Raw genomic sequence first — 23,690 nt, 5'->3', positions numbered from 1 at the left:
TTTAGGAAGCTCTCTGATTTTTCCCTGTCTGGCCTTGATACATTTTATTTTGGCTGGCTTGTGGGATCAGCACCTTGAGTTTTGCCGAAGAAGTATTTATCTATAAAGCTTAAGTCCATAAGGAACTTGGGGTAACCTGCGTATAACAAGTCGTTAAAATTCACCCTGAGGATTCCTCTTGAAGTTACCCCTCTGTTTAGTCCAAACCCTTAATGTTCGATAGATTACAGTTCCCTGAAAGAAATCTTGTCTTCATCTTGAAAATGTTAGAACATTGATGGAGATTACAGCATTTCCTTTCCCCCAAAATCTTGGGCAGTCATACAAAATTTGAGCCTGGTTTCCAATTATTTGTCTAGCTTCAGTTTTCAGTCTCCTGCTTGTTATTCTTTTCCACTCAGTCATTCTACGAAACTACTAACTTCTGTCTCCTTGTTTGGAAGTGCAGAAGCGACAAAGAAGTTATCCTTCATGGGCAGAGCTTTGGGGTGCTATGAATTGAGGTGATGCGCAGGATTCAGGATTGGCAGTCATATTTTCAGAAGTGCTCTAGGCAGTGATGAACCAGAAGGCTGAATTTAGGATGTTGGTTCCTAGGTCATTGAAGCTCTCCCTTGTGCCAAGGGACAAAGCAGAACCTTGAAAAGGACTGAATATCTCTTCCCTGAATAGTGCTGTGTGGAGCTGAGTGTGATATAATGATTTTAGGACGAAAAGCCCTTTTGTTGCAGGATTAGGTGAGATCACACAGAGCCTCAGGTTAGCTTTAATCATGACAGGCTGGAGAGAGGCAACTGCCTTTATCAACTACACTATCTTACACAGCCCTCTATTCTTTCCCTTGCAGAATAAAAATATTTACATTAGCCAAAGCTGCCTTTATTGCTGACACAAAAGGATTTTTTTTTCTCTTTATTCTGTGTGTTTCTTCCCTCATTTCTAGTAGTATTTATACAACGGTTGTTAGAAACCCATTGAAGAGCCAGAGCTCTCAGGGGTACTGAGTGGGCATAAATAGAGTCCTGAAAGACATTACCTAGCATTTTAAAAATCAGCTTTAAACATCCATTTGTGTAATAATGTGGATGCCTGGAAGTAAAAGCTGGCTGAAATCAGGGTTTCTCCCTTGCCTGTGTAAGCATAAAGGTCAGTGACTGGCAAGGTTTTCTGCTGCTCACCTGGAGCCTGCAATTTGACACCCCCATGAGAAAGAAGGAAGGGGAATGGACCAATCTTGATCTGTGTTGCTAATGCTTTGTTCTGTAGCCTTCTCACTTTTTGAAGGAGGAAATACTATGGCACTCTCAAAATTTTAGACTGACAATGGAAAAAAATCCATTTAGCCTCTTCATTTCTGGAGCTTCCCAACTGAAAATTCCCCTGTCTGATCTTGTCAAGCTTTCTATTTTTTGTGAAGATCAGTAGCTGGGAATTTACGAAAGGGCGGTGGAACAGAATCTCACTGAAATTCTCTCATTTGTGCTGATAGTACTGCTTTGGAAATCTAGGTTGTTTCCTGTGAAATATGCAAAAGAAAGGTGGAAGCTGACTATATACATTGAGTAAAGCTGGTGTTATTTGCACCTGGAGTACATTGAGGATAGGATCTCTTAATGCCAGAGAAAAACACATGTCATACTCCAGAGGCAACCATGGTAGCAAGGTGTCTCTCTCCTATGTTATACAGCAAGGAATATGTAGTTTGCATACACAGAGCCTTCCCTGTCCACAGGATTTCTGCAGTCTGTCTTAGATAGACATAAACCTGAAACAGGAAGATCTGGATGTCTCAGTGGTGTCATCCATCTTAAACAGAGAGACCCCTGTACAGAATGTTTGTACTGGGGATCTTCAACTTAATCAGGATGTGAACACACATCTGCTGAGCTGTGGATAATTGCGCAGATTTCAGCTGGTAAACTATATCCCTGACAAGATATAACAACATGGATTCATATTGCTAATTAAATGCAATTTCTGTTTAATTTGCAGAGATGAGTACATATTAAAGCCTGAAAGAAATCTGCTAAAAAGATAAAAGTTTATCTCCTTGGAAGTAAGGAGCAGACCAAATTATGTCTTCTAATGAGAGGTATAAAGGATTAAATTTTATTCCTATGTGTAACTCTTCAGCCAACACAATAACCTTACGTTGGTGATCTCCCCTTGCTTAAAAATCTTCCCTAGTTCTTTATCTCCTCTATAACCATTTCAGGAATAGCCAAGGTAATTGCTTTTGATGATTACCCTGGAAAGCACAGTCCACGATGTTCACTTTACCAATCACGTGAGATGCTGAGAGTGCAGAAACAAGTAAATGATACAGCCCTTCTAATACAGATATAGCTGAAGAGAGGCTTTGTGGAGTTGTTTGGGTGTGGAAACTCTTTGAACCCTCTTTTCAGCCTTGGAATTGAAAGAGTCCAGGAAGGCTGTGGTAGTGGCAGACCCAGCAAGAGCATCATGTGCACAACTTCGTTTGGTATGGCCTTGTTCTTGGAGTAAGAAAGGAGACTACTTTATCTGAGAATGAGTATTTGAGTAATTTCTGTCTTTTGATCCAGTGGCATTGCACAGAGCAGTAATTAGCATGGTCACATGCACCATGGCTGACAGCAGTACGATCAATGGAGACACACAATCAGGTGCTAGACTTTCCTTTCAACTCACATCTCCAAGAACACCTGCAGACACCAGGAAGAGGGCAGTGGGCAAGCCAAGACAATTGAAAATGGAAAAGATATGCAGTATTATCTGAATTGTAACTAAATTACACTAGTCATGCTCCAGTGAACATTCAGTGCTATTATTGAGTTTGCATGATGGAGCCATTAATTCTCCTTGGGTAAATAAATATTCACTGATTGTCAGTGTTCTAGCTTCTCCCCCTCAGGATGATTGGAAAAATGGGTACTTAATCAGCTCATTGTGTAACACCATAAAGCAAAGATGTCTACTATGTTTTGTGATGGGACAATAATTTTTTCTTTGAAAGGTGGAGTTGTTTTCCCAGAGGACCTTCAACAAATCCATCCCCAAACAGTGAGAAAGATTGATAAATAAATGATTGTACAGAAGGCATTCTTCTAAGATGTGCCTTGCCCATCTTTGGCAGCAAAAGCATGAGCTGCTCAAAAAAAGAGATGTAACAAAACCCAGCCTTTGGTGTGGCACTGAGAGGCTGCATTTGTTGCTTACTGGAACTATTTTATTTAAATACTCAGAGCCTTCTCACCATAATATGTTTTCCTTTGACTACATTTCCCATACCAGAAGTGAAAATTGGCTTCATTTTTATGCAATAAACATTGCTTTCTAATCTAGAAATAAAGTCCTTCCAGGGTCATTTCAATCACAGTGTGGCTATTAAAATATAATTTTGTGGTCGTGTCTGCTATTGTTACACAGGAGGTGGATGTTACTGCACCCTCTCTGGCTCTGTCTTGAGGATATCAGAACAATTTCCCTAGTGAGATCCAATATTACTGTGCTCTGAGACTTCACAGAAATGTCCCAGGACTTCAAGAGATGCTCATCAGTGCAGAACCAGTGGTGGAAATGCAGGTGTTGGTTGCACTTCCCTGGTTGGATGCAATCCTAGGGTTCAGAGCCTTAGTCTGCTCTAGAGGACACTGTGTTGCTACTCACAATTCTTTAGTCCTTACTAATGAGGAGGATTTAAGCCATAATACACTCTCATGAGAGGTGATCGTAAATAATCAGATAATTAATTTCATCAAAAATTGAAATCCCCCAGTATAGTTTAAGTACGACAAGTAAATAAAGATTATGCCAAACAGAAATCAGTTTTCCCATACTAAACAAAATGTTCATCAAAAATATATTTTCTACCTTTTTTCTATGTGTATTAAAACTGCATATTCTGAACAAGCTCATGCACATCATTGTTGGTGTTAGTTTCTTTTTAATGAAAACTTGACCATGATTTTTCTTTGTATGCTGTAAAATTTTTTTAATGCTTACTTAAAATATTTTGCACAAACATCTAATGGCAGAACTTTTCTTGTTTCATTCTGTACCACTGATGTGACAATAGCATATCCAATATAAATAAGACATGGTAATAGATGACAGACATGTTCTTGTTCTGTGACTTGCACTGCAGATGGAAAGCTTTGACTCATACAAGCAGCCACTTAAATGACTTTACAGGAATCTTGAATTTATTCTTACAGTCATTCAGTTCATTACATAATTTCATTAAAAAGTAGCAGATAGTTACTTAAAGCGGCCACTCAGACAGATAATGCTCACTTTAGTTGTGATGTGGCTATTAAGAGGATTAACTTGGTCATCACCGTTTGAAAGTTGTATTTAGTGATAGATAAAATTGTCAGGTCTAGTATCTCTCTATAGGTTTACTCATCTTCATTGACAACTATCATACTTCTTATTACCTGATAATGTGGAACAAGCAGGAGCTTTGCTGTTACACCATATATTCAGTAGTAGGGGTTGCTCAGAATTTCAGAGGACATTGGAAAGTTGTAATCCCAATAGAGATTGGGGTAGTCTGTACGGTGTCATAGGGAAATCTTTATTAGAAAAGAGTGTTCTCCACAGAGGGTGAGTTTGCAAAGCCTCCCAAGGAAAGAGGCAGGATGTGCCAGTGGAGATTGGTGTGTGGGTAGGCAGAGTCTAAGCCAAGAGCCTCAGGAGCTATTGGTCAGAAGCATAGTCTCCACCAGCATACCTTGGCAGGTATCTGATTTGTTGATCTCACAACACTGGTGTGTGGCTGAAGTGAAGAGCTGCAGCTAGAAAGGGAGGAAGGCTGTAACCCTATTGCAGAAAGGGAAACATTTCTATTATAAAATGGTGCCCTCACACAACAGGCCTCTGCAGGAGGGGGTCATGCTAAACGTTTTTCTGGTTAAAAATAGTGTTAGCACATGTATGAGGTTGTTTTGTTTTTTTTTTTTTTGACCAAAGCTCTCATTGTTTTTGAGATTTTTTAATAAAGAACAGGTCTAGTTGGGTGTCCAGTTTGCATTTAAATCAGAGAATGTGTAAGTATTCTCCTAAACAGACATGAACAGGCAAAGACTTTACTATGGAAGTGACATGTCTTAACTAGAAGTGCATTTTTAATCTGCCATTGCTTTTTGATTTGTGATATAAATAAGGCAGAAATCAATGAACAGATTTGGACTGGTACCATCCACAGTCCTTTCAGACATGGAGAAATATATCATTTTGTTCATGCTTAGCAACTTTTTTTCCAAAAACAGTCCATATCTGTTCTGTATGCCAACAGCAGTGTTAGATACGGAACACTCCAGAATACTCACCATTGAATCAGAGATGGAGGAATGATCACCTAAGAACTCTATAGCTGGGCACAAACCAGCTTCCTTCAATCGCAATCCTGTTGCTGCAGTGATCCTCTTGTTCAAGGACTAACTATAGTGCTGCTTAAGAATTCTGCTTGCATCTGGCCACTGCTATTAAGGCATCACAAATAAAAAAATGATCAAAGACTCTGAGCTGACACCAGAAAGTACTGGTTTTCAGCCTAAAAATCAGTCCTATGCTTACTTGTCTGTTAGAGTTCACAGTCAACATTTACAGATATGCCCTCTAGAGCAGACTTCTTTGGCCAGAGCTGTAACAAGTTTATTATCACTCTTTGTATGTTTCCTACCCAAAGAAGATGAAATCTTGACAATAAAAGACACCATGATGGATTGGATTTCTCATGACAATTGGAAGATGGAATGGGAGCTGAAAGAAGCAGCTCTTCATATGGTATTGGTGTAAGGGTTAGGCCAACCTTTTTTCCAGGTGTGATCTTACCAAACTGCTAGGAATGTGCCATCCCACATACACTTCCTCCCAGGATTGTCAGGGAAACTGTGAGAATGATGACCCAACTCCTTGTTTTGAAACCAAGTTGGTGACAGTGAAATGTTTAAGACTGAAAAGATTTTTTCAGGAAGTTATTTACATGGCCTCAGTGAACGTGCTTAAAATGTCACCTGCATATATGACTTCCTGGATAAGTTCCCATTTTGGTCTCCATCCAGGTTGTAGGACTAAGTGGGAAATGAACGAGAGCATCAGCTAATGCTGATGGAGGATCTCACTCTGCAAGGGTCACAGATGAGTCTACATGGAGCCATTTTGTTTCTCTGGTAAGGACACACAGCCTGCTGTTCTCAAGTGGAAGAATGGGCTTGTGATCTGAGGTGTACTGGCTGTGAGTATTGGCACATGAACAGACATCAATATCTCACCGTGCAAGTCACCATGTATGACTGCAAAGATGAAACCTTCCTCCTAAACTGTCTGAGCAATAGGCAGTTATGTATTTCACTTTTTAATCCTAAACATGCAAGAGATTAGACTCATCACAAACTCTATACAGGTCAGAGGAAGCCAACACCGTTATTCACTAGGGTTCAGACATGGCTGTACTGCTACTAAACAAATGGTGTCCTCCATGGAAGTCAGACATTTCTGCAGTCACAAATTCCATCACTTAAAAAAAAAATCTGCTATAAAATTAAACACCCTTACCCTCCCAATTTGTTTCAGTGAGTTGGTGTGTGGTATCTAAGTATTCTATACCATAAAGCTACTGGTGCCCCTCAAGAAAGATTTTTTTACATATATATTATCAACATGTTTTTCCAGACCAAAAGAACAGGAATTTAGGTTAATTTAATAGAAAAAATAAAGAATGGAATAACATTGATTTTGGCCAATATCAATTACAACAGAACTACCCTGTTTTACAAATAACAACTGAACATTTTACACATGTACAGTATTTTTTCAGTAAAAATGAATTTGGATATAACAATGTGTCAGTTTTTTAAAGAAAACAAAGATATTAATTTCTTCTCTATAATAGTGTTAGAGACATTTGTAAGTATCCAAACAAATTCTTTACAATCCATTACATAATTAAATCTCAATTATGAATATATATTTATAGATATAATATATATAATATTAACTTAAACTTTGAAAGCATTATGTTCTAGTTAAACATGTTATACTGAGAAATGAGGCAGTTACAGACTGGTAGTTAAACTAGCACAAACTGAATTCTTTTAAATTTAATGTTTATCAGGAAACTTGTAATGGGCACCAAAGGAGCTTGACAAGGTCCCCTGTCATACTGAACCAGGTTGCAATAGTTTACCTGCTCTCTGCTAAAGGTGCCACATTACCTCTATAAGTTTGTATCTGTTAGTCTGTAAAATTTCAACAATACTTTTTGATCCTCTTTATTTTCTAACATATACATGCTTAAACACCTGCAATCCATTTTCTATTTGTGTGCCCCAGAAAGATAACTGAGAAAGACATTTTGTACATTTTAAGTATTATCCCCTGAAAACAGTACCTTTGAGGTTCAATTTTCTGTTTTCTGCTAAATGACTGTCTTTTGAACAGTATGCTAAATGAAGCTGATGAAGATACATTAAAAAGGAATTAGTGCTGGCAGCCATGTGCCTGGGTAAAGACAGAAAGGCGGTGGCCGCTTCTCTGGTCACCCAGGATGGTTTTACAGTGAGGTAACTCCATTGTCCTCAGCAGGACTATCCCTACTGAAATTTCTATTGTGAGCAGTTAAAAGCAGATTCAGGCCCATCATGACACGATTGTTACACCAAAAGAACCATTGATTTATTGCCCTATATGTAATTATTCCTGGAGATGTATTCGGCACAATTACAAATCCAGTCCTGTAAACACATGCTGTCGCATATAGTCACACTGGCATTTACATATGAGCACTATGAAATAACTCCACATATCTGTATGATAATATCCCCTTTTTTGTGAACGCTACAAGACAACAATAATTTATGAATGCTTCTTACATGTTAGCAATGTTTTTTCTGGCTTCTGAGCGTACACATTACTCTTGCTTATGCAAACCAAGAGAAGTATCTTTTGAATTTGTTCACTACAGGAACAATTTTTTTTTAAAGTTTATTTGAAATAGCTTTGACAATTTAAAAAAATAAAATAAAAATCCTAGCATATCTGTTAATAAGCTAGCTGTCTAAAAATGAAATCTATATGACCAAAACCACATTTTGGGCAAACATATATACATACTGCATGTGATACAAAAAACAGCACACAGCAGAGGAAGTAAGAAAGAAATGTGTGCAGAAATGTTCACTTTTTTTTTTTTTTTTTTTTTAAATACTGTTACAAAAGGGGCAGAACTTAGTCCTGCAGCTAATGTTGTTTCTGATCCCCTCAGAACTCAAGTTCCCCCTGTCAATACACATAGCACAAAAAAGACTAATGCAAACATTTTTGTATTGTTTAGTTTTAATCCATGTAAACTTTTGTTGTATTCTTGAAGCACTCTTTAAACATCTTGAAGGGGAAAGAAGCAGGAAAAAAAGGGAAGAAAAAGGACCTTCAAAAAACAGGAATAATCCTAAGGTTGACAGGAAATCAAATCATGAGTTAAACGTTAATTTTGGCATCAAATGCTTTGGTCACACAATACTGACTCTCTGATCCTGGATGCTTAGCTCTAGACACCCAGTTATGAAAGGTAGGCGTGTTGTAGTTTTTCCATTTAAGTTCCAACAAACAGTTCACCATCTCCCCAGAAAAAGAGGGGGGAGAGAAAGAGAGGTGGTTTGCTTTATTATTTTTCCTCTTTTTTTTTTTTTTTTTTTTTTTTTTTTCTCCTTTTTCAATAATATGGATTAATCTATAAGTCTACAGGAGCGGGAGGATGCTGGGAGGTGTCAGTTCACCCCTTGTGCGTACATGTTCTGCAACACAATTGCTGAAGCACTTTCCGCTGGCAGAGATTGTTCTTTTTCACCAGCATACAGAATCCTCCCTCGGCCCAGGACTCTTCCGTGGCTTCCAGAGTGCAGCAGCAAGAGAAGGAGGGGAGGTTGAAGGTTTGGAGAGCATGGCGTGTACAATGGAGGAAGATTTAATTGGTCAGACAGGCAGATTTGGTTGAAGAGACCATTCAGGAGCAGGTAGCAAGTAGGAAATTTGGTCCATCAAAAGGAATTTCAGTCAACAGCATTTTTTTTTTTTTTTTCAGGAAGAGATATTGTGTGGTCCGACAGGGAATGATTGTATCCATTTGTGAAAAGGAAAAAAAAGATTAGAAAGAGAATAATTAGAAAACAGTGATATTTACAGCAAAGGAATTTGTTTCAATTTTTATGAATCAAAAGAATAAACCAGTCAAACCACAGAAAAAGAATAAAACATTCTCAACAGAAATGCAAATCCTATAGAGTGAGTTAGACTAGTAACAAGTGGTTGTCAGGCAATGAAATGAGACCCTTTATGTTTTATAGATTAACAGTAAAAAAACCAACCTCCTGGACTTTCCTGGCCTGCCCTAGACTGTTGAGAACATGTGCTGTGTGGTGGTATCCAGTATGGTGCATTGCAATTGCCTGAAGGCCCACACACTGATGTGTTGCCCTTTCATGGCAGCAGCACTTGGAAGAATGGGGGAGACAGTACGAGATGGGGTGTCCCCAGTCTGGGGCAACTACATATGTATCTAATTGAAGTTGCCTATATACAAACGAAGACATATTTATCCAACCATACTGAAGACCAAACTGGTATGTCAAATGATTGCATTGCGCAAATTCATTACTGAGACTGTGGTTACTCAAAACTCTTAGGGTTACACTTCCTCTTAGTTTGTCCTCCTATACCTGACCTTCTCTGGACTTGCTCTAGATTATAACACGTCTAATGTTGTCATGTGAAAAAGTCTCATAACCGGTTTGCCAGTACCTGTAATGTAACTTTATGATGGACAGGATGCTTTTTAAAGTTTGAAGGCCTAAATTCCAGCAGGAGCTGTAAAGGTCCACAGAAAAAAGACTCAACTCTGCATCCTTTATTTTTTCTTCTAGTCTTTCGTTTTTGTTTTTTTTTTTTAGTCTAACTAGTAGTTTTTACTAGATCCAGCAGAAATGAACTGGACCCAAGAGTCATTGTTAGCTTTCTGTACATCCAGTGTCAGGTATTTTCCACATGGCTTAACAATGGGCTTTGTTCTCGTATTATTTTCCTGTTAGACTGCACTTGTTGGGCTGTATCTACAAATAATTCATATAGTAGCATTTTTAGGGAAGCACGATCTGAGTGCTTATCTGAGTGTCTCTGTGATTGTGACATTTGAAAGGAATCAATATTTGTGAATAATTAAGCCAATCATATGCATTAAGAATGCCACAGAGAAGTTGGAGGAAGTTTGAATCTGCACTAAAAGTTGATGATCTCTATTTCAGAATTGTTTTGTTCTCATTAACCTTTCACATAATTCAAGCAATACTATAGGCACTTAAAATCCTTTCCACTTACCAGCATTTTCACAGTTTAAAGTGGCAAAATAGATAAATGTGATTCTATTGACAGTACACCAGGATCTTTATATAAAAATCATTTGAGAGCAGTGGCTTTTGAAAAACAGATAAGGAAGGAAAAGTAGGTTGTTGGCAGGGAGGAAAGCTATTTTAGGAAGATTCAGGTAAAGTGGGTGTGACTAATCTCATTAATACACACAAATGTAGTTTTCTCCTTTTCATAAATCTGAAAAAATTAAGAAGTAATGTAGACCTCAAATCAAGACTGTAACAAAAGAAAAAAAACAGACTTAAAACCAACCCAGTACATGTGGAACAAGAAGCTGGCAGTGGTAAAATGGATCTTCTCAGAGAATTGCACTCACCGTCCTTGCAGACTGTTCCTACTACGCAGACACCAGTGTCTAGGTTATAGCCACTTGGACAGCTTGTACAATTTCTGTCTCCTTGGCCACTACAATCCAAACAGCTGGCATCACATCTGAAAGGCAACAGCAGGAGTTGGTCTTATGGCCTCACCAAATACAAGAGTTCCTAGGATACCTCTTTTGTGTTGGTTTGTTTGCTGTTTCTAGAGGTATCAGCCACTCTAATAGTAATTAGAAAGAATTAACTTCCCCTGCAACCCAGTCCTTCTTCTTTACTCTAATGACTTTGTATTCACAATTTTTAATAAATAGTTGCATTATACTAGTATTTTGGAACTATACGGAAATAATCTACAAAAGTGTTAAGCTGATTGTGCAGACATGCAGCATCAAGGCACAATCTAAAGCCACAGGATGGAAGACTGACTTGCTGCCCAGTCCTTTCATCAACCTCCTGCCTCCATCATACTTTGATTGTGTACTGATTATTTTTTTGAGTGGAAAACTGTAACACATGGTGATTCCCTTCCTGTCCTGAACTCAAAGTGAGTCAGTAATAAATTATTCCACGGGGCAAAAAATGGTATTTAACAAAGAATGGAATAGAAAAAAATGTCATTTCCTTGCACAACACAGCCTTGTTCAAGATTTACCCACCCATTTGCACACTGAGGCAGGTGAGCTATTCTGGACAGCAGTCTGGCAATATACTTGTGCTATGTTTGTGAATATGCAGCTGAAGAACCGAAATGGTCCTTATGAATAGTAATTAACTTGCAATTAAAAAAACCCTAGTTTGACTATTTTCCTTTCTTACTGAGAAATGCAGATCCTCTGCCAGATTTGTAAAATTTACATTTCTGTGCATATCTACTTAGATTCTCAATACAGGCTCTTTTAAAGTGAAGGACACACATGTATGTACAAGAAAAAACACTTTTAGAAGACTTGCATGAATATAACAGACTAAAATTTTAAAAATCCACCTTTCCTTAATTTGCTTAGTATGCAATATATTTTTTCTATTTTTTGGAGTCAGCAGTGTTTGATATTCTCATAAGTATTATCTTTTTCCAGTAATAGCTAATATGTTGCCAAACATCAGACACATATATTAGCCACTGTAAGGGACTGTGTCAGCTGTTTTGTCTCGGCATTGCTGTTGTGCCATTACCATCTCCTGAGCTGCGGGGTGGTGTAAGACTGCCGGACTGCTTCAACTGCCTGTTTCGGCACTGCACCACTTCCTAAACTAGGCCTCAACATCCTGTTGCCCTGATGAAGTATGCCTTGAAGAGGACAAAAATATCCCAAAAAACCCCACCGTGTCTGACTGAAGCTGGAACAACTACCTCTTTCGTCACATCTACCTGCGTGTGCATGCAGGGCTAAGGGAAGAAGTCGGGATGAGGAGGACATGCAGAGGTGGCCAACTGTTCCCCCTGCCCTCACCCCCCCACCCCGTACAACCATCATGAACACCTGGGCATGACGCATGGAGGAACACAGGGTAGAGAATATGATAATGAGCTCTGTGGAAATGGGTGGACTGATCGTGGGGACAGGGATGATAAAAGGACTGCCTACTCTTCTCTTGGGGGATTTCCCATCACCTGTACCAAGACCAAGCCAACAGGACACCGCTGGATTTGTGGTGGTGGTAACTAATCTTTCTGCACCTTTTTTCTTTGCTTGCTTAGGAATTCTGACTTTTTCTTTCTTCTCTCTATCCTATTGCTATTATCAGTTGTTACAGGAAATAAAGTTCACAAGGTTGTATGGCATCTGACCTCGTCTGTGTCTTAATCTTGCTCTTGGGATCGTTTAACAACACTCCTCAATATTGGATCGGGACAGCCACTGATCATACCTTCTGCAGCTTTTGTATCCACTTTCAGTAGAGTGATCAAGGTAATATCCACTACTGCAGGACTGCACACATTTTCCATCTTCCATAAAATAACCCTGTGTGCAGTTTATACAGGCATCTACTCCAGCACCTTAAACCAGAGAGAAAATATACTGTATTACTGGCTAGTTCCTCTTATTGCCTAAGACACACCACCTCTAACTGTAGCAAAATCTTACCATTTTAGAGACCATGTTTTACCTTCCTGACCTTCTTTCAAACAGTAGCATCAGGCAATAAAGGTACATGGTTAGAATAAACGACATTATGTAACTTTAGCATATCTTTTTCTAAAGAAATGGCTGTTGGTAGTTCTAAAGCTTGCACAAAATTTATCAGTCATTATTCCATCCCAGAAAGAAAATAGAGGGCATTATGGAAATCAGAATGAGCTCTACTACTAAGAAAAAAAAAAAAAAAAAAAATTATATGCACACTTTCAATTACAAAACTTAGATTTTCATGTTAGCTGAAAGAAGTCTGATGTATTTAAAATATATCAAAGAACTACCAAGTTAATTAAGTTTTTACATGTAAACAATCATGTTATACTGTAACTGTGAAATCAGAGCTGAAAACTTCAAGGAAAGGAAATGATGCATATATGTCAGTGGGGTACCTGCACATGTTGCACAGGAATGGTGACATGGTTCACATTCTCTACCATTATGGTATTTTCCTTCTTCACAGCGGATAGCACATCTAGTGCCATGCAAACTATTGTAAAAAGGAAAAAAGCACAGTGTTTGGGCAGATAACAGCAACAGAGGACAACAAGGTCATGCACAAACCAGTAGTTCTCTTTCAATAAAAGAACAACACATATATTAGGATTCATCATCTTTCTTCATTGGTCATATTTTATAAATTTAGAAACAGCAATCACTTCATGTTGGAATGGAATGCAGTTTTGCCTGTGGTGAAATACAGAAGCTGTTTACCAACCCATTGTAAATACTACCAAGCAATAGGAGACAGAAAATAAAAAGAGCAATGCCAAGAGTACTAAAAATTCAGGCATGTAAAATGCAATTACCTGCAAGGAATCTGGCACAGGGTCAGCACCACTGTATTAAAAAAATGCTAAGGGATTTGTTAACAAGATCTCATTCTTCTCTTGAAAGACCAGCAGCATCTCCTGATACTATGCCACATCACAGGTACAGAATAGCTTCACATTGAAGGAAAACAACCACCTCTTTCTGCAATAGCAGTTGTCTTTGAGACCTTCTAACTGAATGCCAGTTCTGAATGGCTGGGGAGATTACAACAGTTGGAGGTATTCTGCCTGCAGGCACTTGAGAGAGCGCATAAAAGAGTGAGCAACAGAGGAAAAAGAAATAGCATAGAGTTATGTGTCCATGTTTCCTTTTAAGTAGCTGTTTATGCTTTCATGGTATAAGGTGCCTACAGCAGTTTTTGGGTTTGTTTGTTTGTTTGTTTATTTTAAGATAGGACTTCTCTGCCACGTTTGCCATCTTCTGTGGAACCTCAGCTTCCATCTAATTTAACTTTCTCTGAAAATGCTCTTCAGCTCTGGGGATTACCACCCTGAGTGAGTGCTAATCCTGTTTTACAGACTGGATCCAGCAAAAGTATGTGCTCAGCACCACTGGAAATTCTCAAGAGTGTATACGGTACCAGTTTATAAAAACTAGATTAACATTCAACAAACCTAACAACTCCTGCTTTTTTATTATTTTTCCTCAGTTGCACACCTCAAAGTGGTTTACAAGGCAAGTAGCATTATCATGTTTTACAGATGGGAAAACTAATAATTTTCCCAAGCTTATTTAATAACCCAGTTACAGCACCAGAACAGGAATCCAGGTGTTCCAAGTCCCATCCAGGGCCCTGCCCAGAGATAACGTTGCTAAAAAAATGCAGCAAGTTTTGAACAACTGGGACATATGAAATGCATGTCTTGCAAGGCTCCATTTATCTGTAACACCCACACAGATGATGTTTTTTCAAAATGTTACCAAAATTCAATCTAATTTTGCTAATATTGCCCAAGAAAAAGTTGGTTGGTTTGTTGGTTTGGTTTTAATATTTCAATTTATTTTTCTCTTCTCACACTGAATGGATTTAACTGCTTTCTTCAGTGGTGCAACAAGCTGCTGTTTGTGATAATGGACAGGGACACTCAGTTCCTGAGAAACAAAGAAAATGGGGGCATAACTTTTCTATAGCAACTGTGTTCTATAAGGCCCCCAAACTATGTAATCTTTGGTCTCCTGACATATTTGCCCATTGTAGGAACTTCTAAATGGCTAATTTACTAATTTGACTAGGCAGTTACACAGAAGGTCATGCTGTGTCTGTTAACATCGTTCAAAATCTTAACATAGACTTCAAATTTAATAACATTTTAGAAGGGAAGCATATACTTGTATTTCACAGAGAGTGTAAATAGCCCAATATTCTGATCTTATCCCATGTTTTCCTTCCCATTAGATCACACTTCCTTTTCAAAGAGTCACTTTAAAAAAACCAGAGATATTCGTAATAAAAATTGTGCAGGCACTTGGAAAGCTAGATGCAACATAAATATACAGAAATGAGAATTCCTTTACAAAATGTGAAGGAATGCAGTATTGATGCCCTAGAAGCAGACAACATTCACCTTATACTAAGAGAGGAAAATCCATTTTGATGGAAGGTAAAATGTCACTCTTAAAACATTTCAGAAGAACCTCTACAGATACTGAAGAGTAACTCCATGTTTTTCGTGGCATAAAGCCAGCATACATTCCATCATGAATTTTATAAGATTTTTGACCTTTGCTGCTTGGATCAAAAGGTCATAAAGGAGCTTGAAATTCGTAGTGCTGCTTTGTGCTTTTACCTATCAGTTTCAAGAATGATTAAGTCCCCCTATGAAGAAAAAATATCCACTGCTATTTAAAATATGTGCACACTATAATGTAATAGAATTGAGCCCGAGGTACTTGAGATAAGTGAATGACTGGATGTATGAAGAAATACAATAAAGATAAGAAAACAGTTCCTAAGTATCACAGGAATGAATCAGAAAGATTAATACAATTCATCAGGTCTACCTCTAAAATAATCCTTGACTGACACACTGTAGGTCAAAAAAGTGAAGAAGCCACCTTTCCACATGACTCTTGCTTTTATTTTACCTGAAATGAAAAGTCTTCTAAAAATCTGTTGTTAGGCAAACTGGCACATAGTAGCACAGGAAAATACTATATTACAAACTAAACAGTGATGGAACACATGAAATGAGGGCCACTCAAGATTAGATAGCTATCTGATGTTCTTCATTGTGCATCCACAGCCTTGTAAGCCTCTTCAGGTATTCAGTTTAGTGACATCCATCATTTCCTTACCTTAGGCCATGTTTGCATTCTGTGCAGATTTGGAATTCAACACATGTCTTACAGTTTTCACTACATTTTCGGCAAATAATCTTATCTACAAAGGAAAAAAGAAAACAGCCCAGAAAACCTTGGTCAGTTATATTTAATAAAACTATTATTACATGACTTACTGTTCTCTAGTTTGACATCAGGAAGGGAAGCAGCAAGCTAGACTAAAATAGCTAAAATCTGACTATCATTAGCTTTTTCCATTAAACATCAAATGGTTTAATCTGTTTCTAAACACCTGAAGTTATAGTTGTATCCTGAAAAAAATATGCTTTGAGGTCATTAAAAAAAATCGTTGTAAACATTTTAAATTTACATTAACTATACGGACTGAAATAATCTTTCCATACAGCAGTGATATGAAGAACGATTGCCATGTGTTCCAGAGACTGTCCTGCAATTTACCTCTTACACCTTCCATGCAAGCAGCCTGTACTGTTTTCCTGATTTGGTGCTTAAAGACACACCTGCATGAACAGGTTTGATCTTAACAAAATCAACACATAAATTACTTAACACCTGCCTTTTCATCTTAAGAGCTCCTTACTTTGAGAGATTTCTCTCGTTCTTCAGACCTGCTGTCTTTTGAGATGCAGTGCCATGTACATTTCTGAGAAGAAAAAACTGATATTCCTGTTTAAATCCTAAATTTTCATCTATCCATCTGAATTGGGTGGAAAGAAATTCTCTTTACTGTAGTTCTCACACAGTGAAAAATGAGAGAATTAAAGTAGTACCTGTTTCTACTGATTCTCAGAAAGGAACACACAGCTTCATGATGCAGAAAGCAAAAGGTTAGGTACCTAGATGAACAAAGTTCCTGAACACATATTTATCTTCTAAGAATGTGTCTAAAGATAACTGAAATCACTGTAGTTTTAAGCATATTGTAGTTTAAATATATGTTTGAGTATTTTTGATAGCCAAAGCTGAAAATTAAACACGGGCAATCCACTTGGCAATCACAGGAGGAAACTGAAGGCAGGTGTTTCACATGGCAGAGAAAAATTACTGCTCTTGGGTCATCACATCACATCACATCACATCACATCACATCACATCATCACATCACATCACATCACTTAAGTCTGTCAGAAACATTAATTGCAACCACATTTTACATCTGAGGAGCCTATTTTTCTTAGAGCTCCAGTTCAGTGACCATGGTCGATTACTCATCTCACTCTTCTATCTGATGCCACGTTGTTTGAATTTGTTGGAATGGAGAATGCCTCACTTTCAGAATGTGGGTGCTGCCTGTTTCTGGGGTAGTGATAACCTGCTCTGTCCTGCAGCTAACCTGCTCTTGAAGTGCCCTTATTCTGCTACTGTTACTTCCAGTCACAAGCAGAAAAGACATGCTGCCCCTAAAGATGGTTTTTAAAATGAAGATTTCTGAGAAGATTCTTGATCACACTTGGAAACAATTTAATAAAAGGAATAGGATAAGAGATAGATGTAACAACATACATGTTTCCAGCTCGTAAGTATTCCAACAACCTCCCCAGATCAAATCCTGTAGCCCACAATAAAGAAACAACAAGAAATACTAACTCTTATCCAGGTAAAACCCATCAGGGCAGTTGGTAATACAGCTATTGGTTACTTCATTCAGGTAGTAGCCAGATTTACAGGTCATGCACTGGTCACTATGGCCTCCAACACAGGTTTCACAATTGGGTGAGCATTTTTTACAGCGTTTCTTGTCTGCATTGTAGTGACCAGGTGGGCAGGTCGAAACACAGATCCTGCAGACAGCAGGGAAGAGAAGGCAGAGTCGTTAATGAAATAACCTGCCACCACATTCCTGGACCATGACTGCAAAGCAGAAGTATTTCTCAGTATTGCCGCTTTTCTAATGATTACGTGTTTGTTAAGATGTAACACTCCAAACCATTGCATCAAGCGGCCTCTTCTCCTTCATTTATTTCACTACAGCAGTTATCTCACTGGAAAATGCCTTATCAGACAGTCATACAGTATCATTTTTGACCATCTACATTTCTTCCTATCTCATTCAAACTCAGAGAATAGTAGCTATCACAGTTATGTATGTATATCTATATCTTCTTATGAAAAAATAGTCAAGAGATGGGGAAATAATTAGAGAAGGGCTTTTGAAGGCTGTACTTTAAATTCTGATTAGCTAGGCTGTTTTTTTCAACTCCTAAGAAAGTTTGTCAAATTCACTGGAAGATGAATTATTCATGACTGCAGCAAGAGAACAGGAAAGGAAGTTAAGACATACACTAAGAGATCTATGAAGTAAAGACTTTTTCTCTTGGTCTTACCGTGTGTTGTTCTTAGATTTGTAGTAGTAGTGCAGACAGTCAGTACAGTGATCTGGTCCTGGTCCATCACACCCTACTTTACTACATTCTGCATCGCAGGGACCTATAATAAAGCCAGAATACAAGCAGGGAAGGGATTAAAACTTCTCATTTAATACTTAGCACCCCCTAAACCATGGTATTTTAATGTAGGATGCAATGACTATACTTCCATGTTTGATTTGAATTCTGAATAGTAATTTGGCTCCACCAAAAAAAGAAGCTTTTTACTACCTGAAGACCTTGCAAATCCTGGCCTCAGTATTTATTCACAGTAATTTGTAATTTTTAGCAAGTGTGGCATCCTCTACAGAATCTATCAAAGAGAAACTATTTCTTGATCCAACAGAATCTATCAAAGAGAAACTATTTCTTGATCCAAACAGATGTTTTCCTAATGAGTAACAAAACATTCTGAATTTTATTCAGAAACGCGCAAAAGCATTTGTAATTCATAATGAAGAATTATTAGCAAAATCACTTGTAACAAGCAGGTCAACATAAATGATGAACAACATGATCAGTGGCTACTCTAGTTACCAACTGGGTAGCAACTGCTCCCAGTGGCTACCACAACCCAACTTCAGAGCCTCCAGGGCACAGATTTGCTTCCCACTGTGTTGCTACATGCTGCAAAATCCTTGGCTAATACTTCCTGATTAGCAAGTCTTCTGTCTCACTTGCAGTCATGTTGGATTTGACAATAGGCTTCAGAGGTGGGCCTGTGCAAACCTCATGAAATTCAACAAGGCCCTGCACAAGGGTCGAGGCAATCCCAAGCACAGATACAGGCTGGGGGATGAGTGGATTGAGAGCAGCCCTGCAGAGAGGGACCTGGGGGTACTAGTGGATGGAAATCTGACTACGAGCCAGCAATGTGAGCTCAGAAAGCCAACTGTATCCTGGCTGCATCAAGAGAAGTGTGTCCAGTAGGTCAAGGGAGGTGATTCTCCCCCTCTGCTCCACTCATGAGACCCCACCTGCAGTACTGTGTCCAGCTCTGGGGGCCCCAACATAAAAATGACATGGACTTGTTGGAGCTGGTCCAGAGGAGGCCATGAAGATGATCAGGGGGCTGGAGCCCCTCCCTTATGAGGACAGGCTGAGAGAGTTGAGGTTGTTCAGCCCCGAGAAGAGAAGGCTCTGGGAAGTCCTTATAGCAGCCTTCCAGGACTTAAAGGGGACCTACAGGAAAGATGGGGAGGGACTTTTTACCAGGGAGGATAGTGATAGGGTGAGGGATAACAGTTTTAAACTGAAAGAGGGTAGATTTGGATTAGATACAGGAAGGAATTCATTACTATGAGTGTGGTGAGACACTGGCACAGGTTGCCCAGAGAAGCTGTGGCTGCCCCCTCCCTGGCAGTGTTCAAGGCCAGGCTGGACGGGGCTTTGGGCAACCTGGGCTAGTGGAAGGTGTCCCTGCCCAGGGCAGGGGGGTTGGAAATAGATGATCTTTAAGGTTCCTTCCAACCCAAACCATTCTATGATTCTATGATCCTTACGAGTCCCTTCCAACTTGAGATATTCTATGATTCTATTTACAGTTTTCAGATAGGCCCTTCCTGTTACAGGAGGAGAGAACCATCAACTCCTGCCTTTATGCAGGTGAACAAAGCCTGTTGGTGAAGTTATAATTCCAGGATCACTGGTCTCTCGTGAACAAAATGCGGCGAGTTTGCTAGCCACCTTGAAATTTCTCCTAACATCAGGTAAACTTGAAGTGAGTTTGCTTCATACAAAAACTTAAGAAGTTAGTGACCTTTACAGCAGAGATAGCAGTGTTTCATCAGCAGCTCTCCATCAGACTGTGCGTCTGACATGCTGTGGCAGGAGACTCTAATAACAGAAACTTCTAAATTGAACTTTGTCCTGCTGTTTGCTTGCTGGAGCTATACTTAAGATTCATCAGCCCTAACCATCTACACGATCCTCATAATGTTGGATTAGATGTAGGAAACTGCCAACCTGATGTATTTTGGAGTGCCAAAAATCTAACTCTTTTAAAGTCTAACGGTAAGGTTGAAAAACTTCTATAGGGATCAGTGAGAAACAACATAGATTTAGAAGATAATATTCTTCATATATATATATATGTGTTCATATGTATGTATATATATTTTTATACACTTACATGAAAAGCAGTGCATTCTTCATAGTATGTTAAGTGTAGCTTAAAAATATATAACTATGTTTACAAACTCATAAGGATGAAATGAAAATATCTACCTTCAAATTATGAAATAAATAGTTCTGATCTTAAATTAAGAATCCACTTCACTGAACATTTTACATATTCAGGGTCTCAGGTCACTCCTTCAACCAAGTATGTGTTCAGTAAAATGCATGATCAGAGTAAATGAATGTACGAACCTGAATAGTCATCTGTTCCATAATCTTCTGTAGGGTCTTCAACTGGACTAGAGCGTACTCTTTCCACTTTTGGAAAATCATTTCTTGGTGAGTAGGGCTGAATGGATGTTCCATATAGTACTAAGGACCACTCTTTCAGTTTGCCTAGAAGTTAAGTATTTAAAATGTACTTTTAGAAACCATTTCTCTTTTCTGTGTCTTACAAAAACATATAGTTTGTAAACATGACTTTCTGAGTAGGTATGGAAGACATTGCTTTTCAAATTAGAGTCTTCAGTTTAATATGGATAGCGCAATCACTATAAACTGAGAAAGCATAGTTTCTTCAATGAGATTTTTATGTAGCATTTTCATGGTGCTCCAGTCTCTTGTAGAGCTAGTAAAACTTTGCACCACGTGTTGAACTCAATATAAACAATAAAAACCAAAACCTTTGGCCATACTGTTATTTGGAAAATGCATATGGTACTCAATAAGGAGTTTTTGCTCTTGATTTCACTTTTCATAGAACTTTAATTATCTACTAATTATTATTTGAGATCTTTCAGCTCACTATGTATTCAGAATTCTGACTTAAGAAAGGGGTTACATTTTATTCACTACTCGAGTACTTTTCACTGGCTTACAGGACACATCTTGATGAACAGGAAACAACTTCTTTTAAAATCTCCATGGTAGGCCATCAATGTTCCCTCCCAAACCAGCATAATTTCATATTTATTTGCCCTAGGTATTTGGCAGATATATCACTGCACTGTCGGTGTCCATCACTAATATTTTATCCTCCCAGTATGTGAGTGAAGAAAGAAAAAATTGTTTGCCTGCCTGAAGCATTATCTCACTTTTTGGCAAGTTTTTTTGTGCAAGAATAAAAAGAATAATGTATATCAAATCACTGGTTCAGGCTGCCAGGACACAAAGTCTCCACCCTTCTGTCTATACTACCTGGTGAATTAAATCTGTGAAAGAGCAAAAGGACTCAGGTCTGAAATAATGCCTAAAGTAACGATAAAAATAAAATAATGATAAATAAAAACCACACCCCTGCTTGAAAAGATGGAATGTAAGTTTGGTCTTACCCTTTTCTCTTGATTATATTTATCTATGTTGGAGTAGCCAGTTATAAATGGCAAATTCTCATCAGAAGAGAAAGGAAACAGAGGAGCAGGGAGTATTTTCTGAATTTGAAAGACCCTGTTCTGGTGGCTGTTTCTGTATTTTTCCCAATGTCATCTGGTGTCATCCACTGACATGACCAAGACAGAACGTTATCTCTCTGTTTTTACATCCATCCTTCAATCGGTAAGCAACAATATGCAAACCCACTATCTGATAGATAATAGCCTAGTTCTTTTAAATGGTTTATATTGGAGTTAAATATGGGAATCTCTATTATCTCGCTGTCTCTTGCCAACCCAACTGAATCTTTTCAAATTTCTGCACTTCATATGAAACCATCTCTGCTCTATACTCAGTTTTTGAGAAGAAACTATAGTCAAGAGACTACATCACACAACGTTTGGTTGACAATTCCAACTTTTCACAGCTAAAGCAAAGCATCAAATTTTTTAAAGAGACATTCAATCATGATGAAAAAAATTAACTGATGAAGAGTCTACCACACCTGCTGCCAAACTACTGGCTAATTACCTTGGCATGCACCTTATTTTCAATTTGCCTATGCATCTTATTTTCAATTTGTCTTTTACTTTCTCTAGCTCACAGCCATGTAGTCCTTTAGTTCCCACTAGATTAAAAGACCCAAATCAAATATTTTCTTCCTTTATAGACATGTGGGGATCATGTTAGCTCTCAGTGTTCTTTAGAGTGATTCAGCTGGTCCTTAAAGGCACTTTTTAAGAAAAGAGTCACACAGGGAGCTCATTTTTAATCAGATAGGCAGTCATCTCTACAGCCTTTTCAAAGCTACAGTTTCTCCACATATAGTCTCTGTCCTTTTTGTGTTTTAACCCACTTCTACAGCATATGTACTATAATATATTGGGTGCAAACAAAAAAAGTGTGTTTTCCAGAGATATTCAGATCTTTTAATCCTCGTCATTATTATGCTCCAAAAAATCAGTAAACTTTCCAGGGTTGATGTTATACTTCTTCCAGAGCACTGGGAAAGATACTGCTTACTAGAAATTTGCAAGGACCCACTAAAAATAACCACGGGTGAAGATGCTCCTCAGGCACAGTGTATTGTGTCTGGACTTTATACACATGGAAGGGCTTGTACTGACATTACTGCAGGAAGGATTGGTGCTTTGAATGTATACCTAATGCAAAAGGACAGCAAGGGGAATAATGCAGAGTCTCTCAGGAGATTAGTTGCCTTTTAAGAATGGTTCAGTAAATAAAGAGGGGAAAAATCCATGTAACTTGCCAGCAAATAAATGAAGTCTGCCTCAAGGCAGGTTTAATTTGCACAATGAAAATATTTCAATAACGAAGTATATATACATACACACATGCTTTTATAATGAATAAACAAAGTGTGCACATTTAAGACAAAAACTTTCTTTCCCCATTTTTGGCTGATTCCATCATTTAGTTTGGCTAGAATATCCTTTACCATGCTTGTATTTAGTATATCACAGAGAGCTCCCTTATTGTATGTATAGGAGAAAGTGTATATCACAGTGTTTCACAGCAAGCACATGTCCAGCTCCATAAACTCTACAGAATTAAATGCAGAAATCACATGCACTACTTTTATAAACTGGACCCTGCATTTGTTTACAGGTAACAGATGTGGCATTACTTTGCCAATGCAGGGATATGATGACATGTTGGCTCTTTGTTCTCAATTTGATTACAAGAAAACTGCAGCTCTTAATTATAAGACCTTTCAATAGCTAAACACACACACCAGAAACAAGAAACAGGCATGATGGTGATATCAGTGTGATAAACTGCAGGCTATGGTGATAAATTGTGTTTAAGCACCTTCTGTT

General features: G+C 38.3%; 1 protein-coding gene across 3 annotated transcripts in view; it reads right to left on the bottom strand.

Annotated features, from left to right (window-relative positions):
* PCSK5 (proprotein convertase subtilisin/kexin type 5) overlaps nt 1-23,690 on the bottom strand; it is a 249,494-nt gene that overhangs the window by 54,408 nt on the left and 171,396 nt on the right. The window contains exons 14-21 of one of the 3 annotated variants that reach the window (XM_074931391.1): nt 20,731-20,874; nt 18,319-18,421; nt 17,582-17,775; nt 15,989-16,073; nt 13,252-13,349; nt 12,594-12,723; nt 10,721-10,836; nt 8,095-8,871 (exon numbers count right to left, since the gene is read on the bottom strand). In XM_074931391.1, coding sequence (XP_074787492.1) covers nt 8,756-8,871; nt 10,721-10,836; nt 12,594-12,723; nt 13,252-13,349; nt 15,989-16,073; nt 17,582-17,775; nt 18,319-18,421; nt 20,731-20,874 — 986 coding nt within the window. In that variant the 3' untranslated portion in view covers nt 8,095-8,755. Of the gene's footprint in view, nt 1-8,094; nt 8,872-10,720; nt 10,837-12,593; nt 12,724-13,251; nt 13,350-15,988; nt 16,074-17,581; nt 17,776-18,318; nt 18,422-20,730; nt 20,875-23,690 lie in introns of those variants that run through there. The other 2 variants (XM_074931390.1, XM_074931392.1) reach the window with 2 other exon arrangements.

Source organism: Athene noctua, chromosome Z (genome assembly GCF_965140245.1).
Source record: "Athene noctua chromosome Z, bAthNoc1.hap1.1, whole genome shotgun sequence".
Taxonomy (NCBI): Eukaryota; Metazoa; Chordata; class Aves; order Strigiformes; family Strigidae; genus Athene; species Athene noctua.
This window is presented reverse-complemented; position numbering and strand designations above follow the sequence as displayed.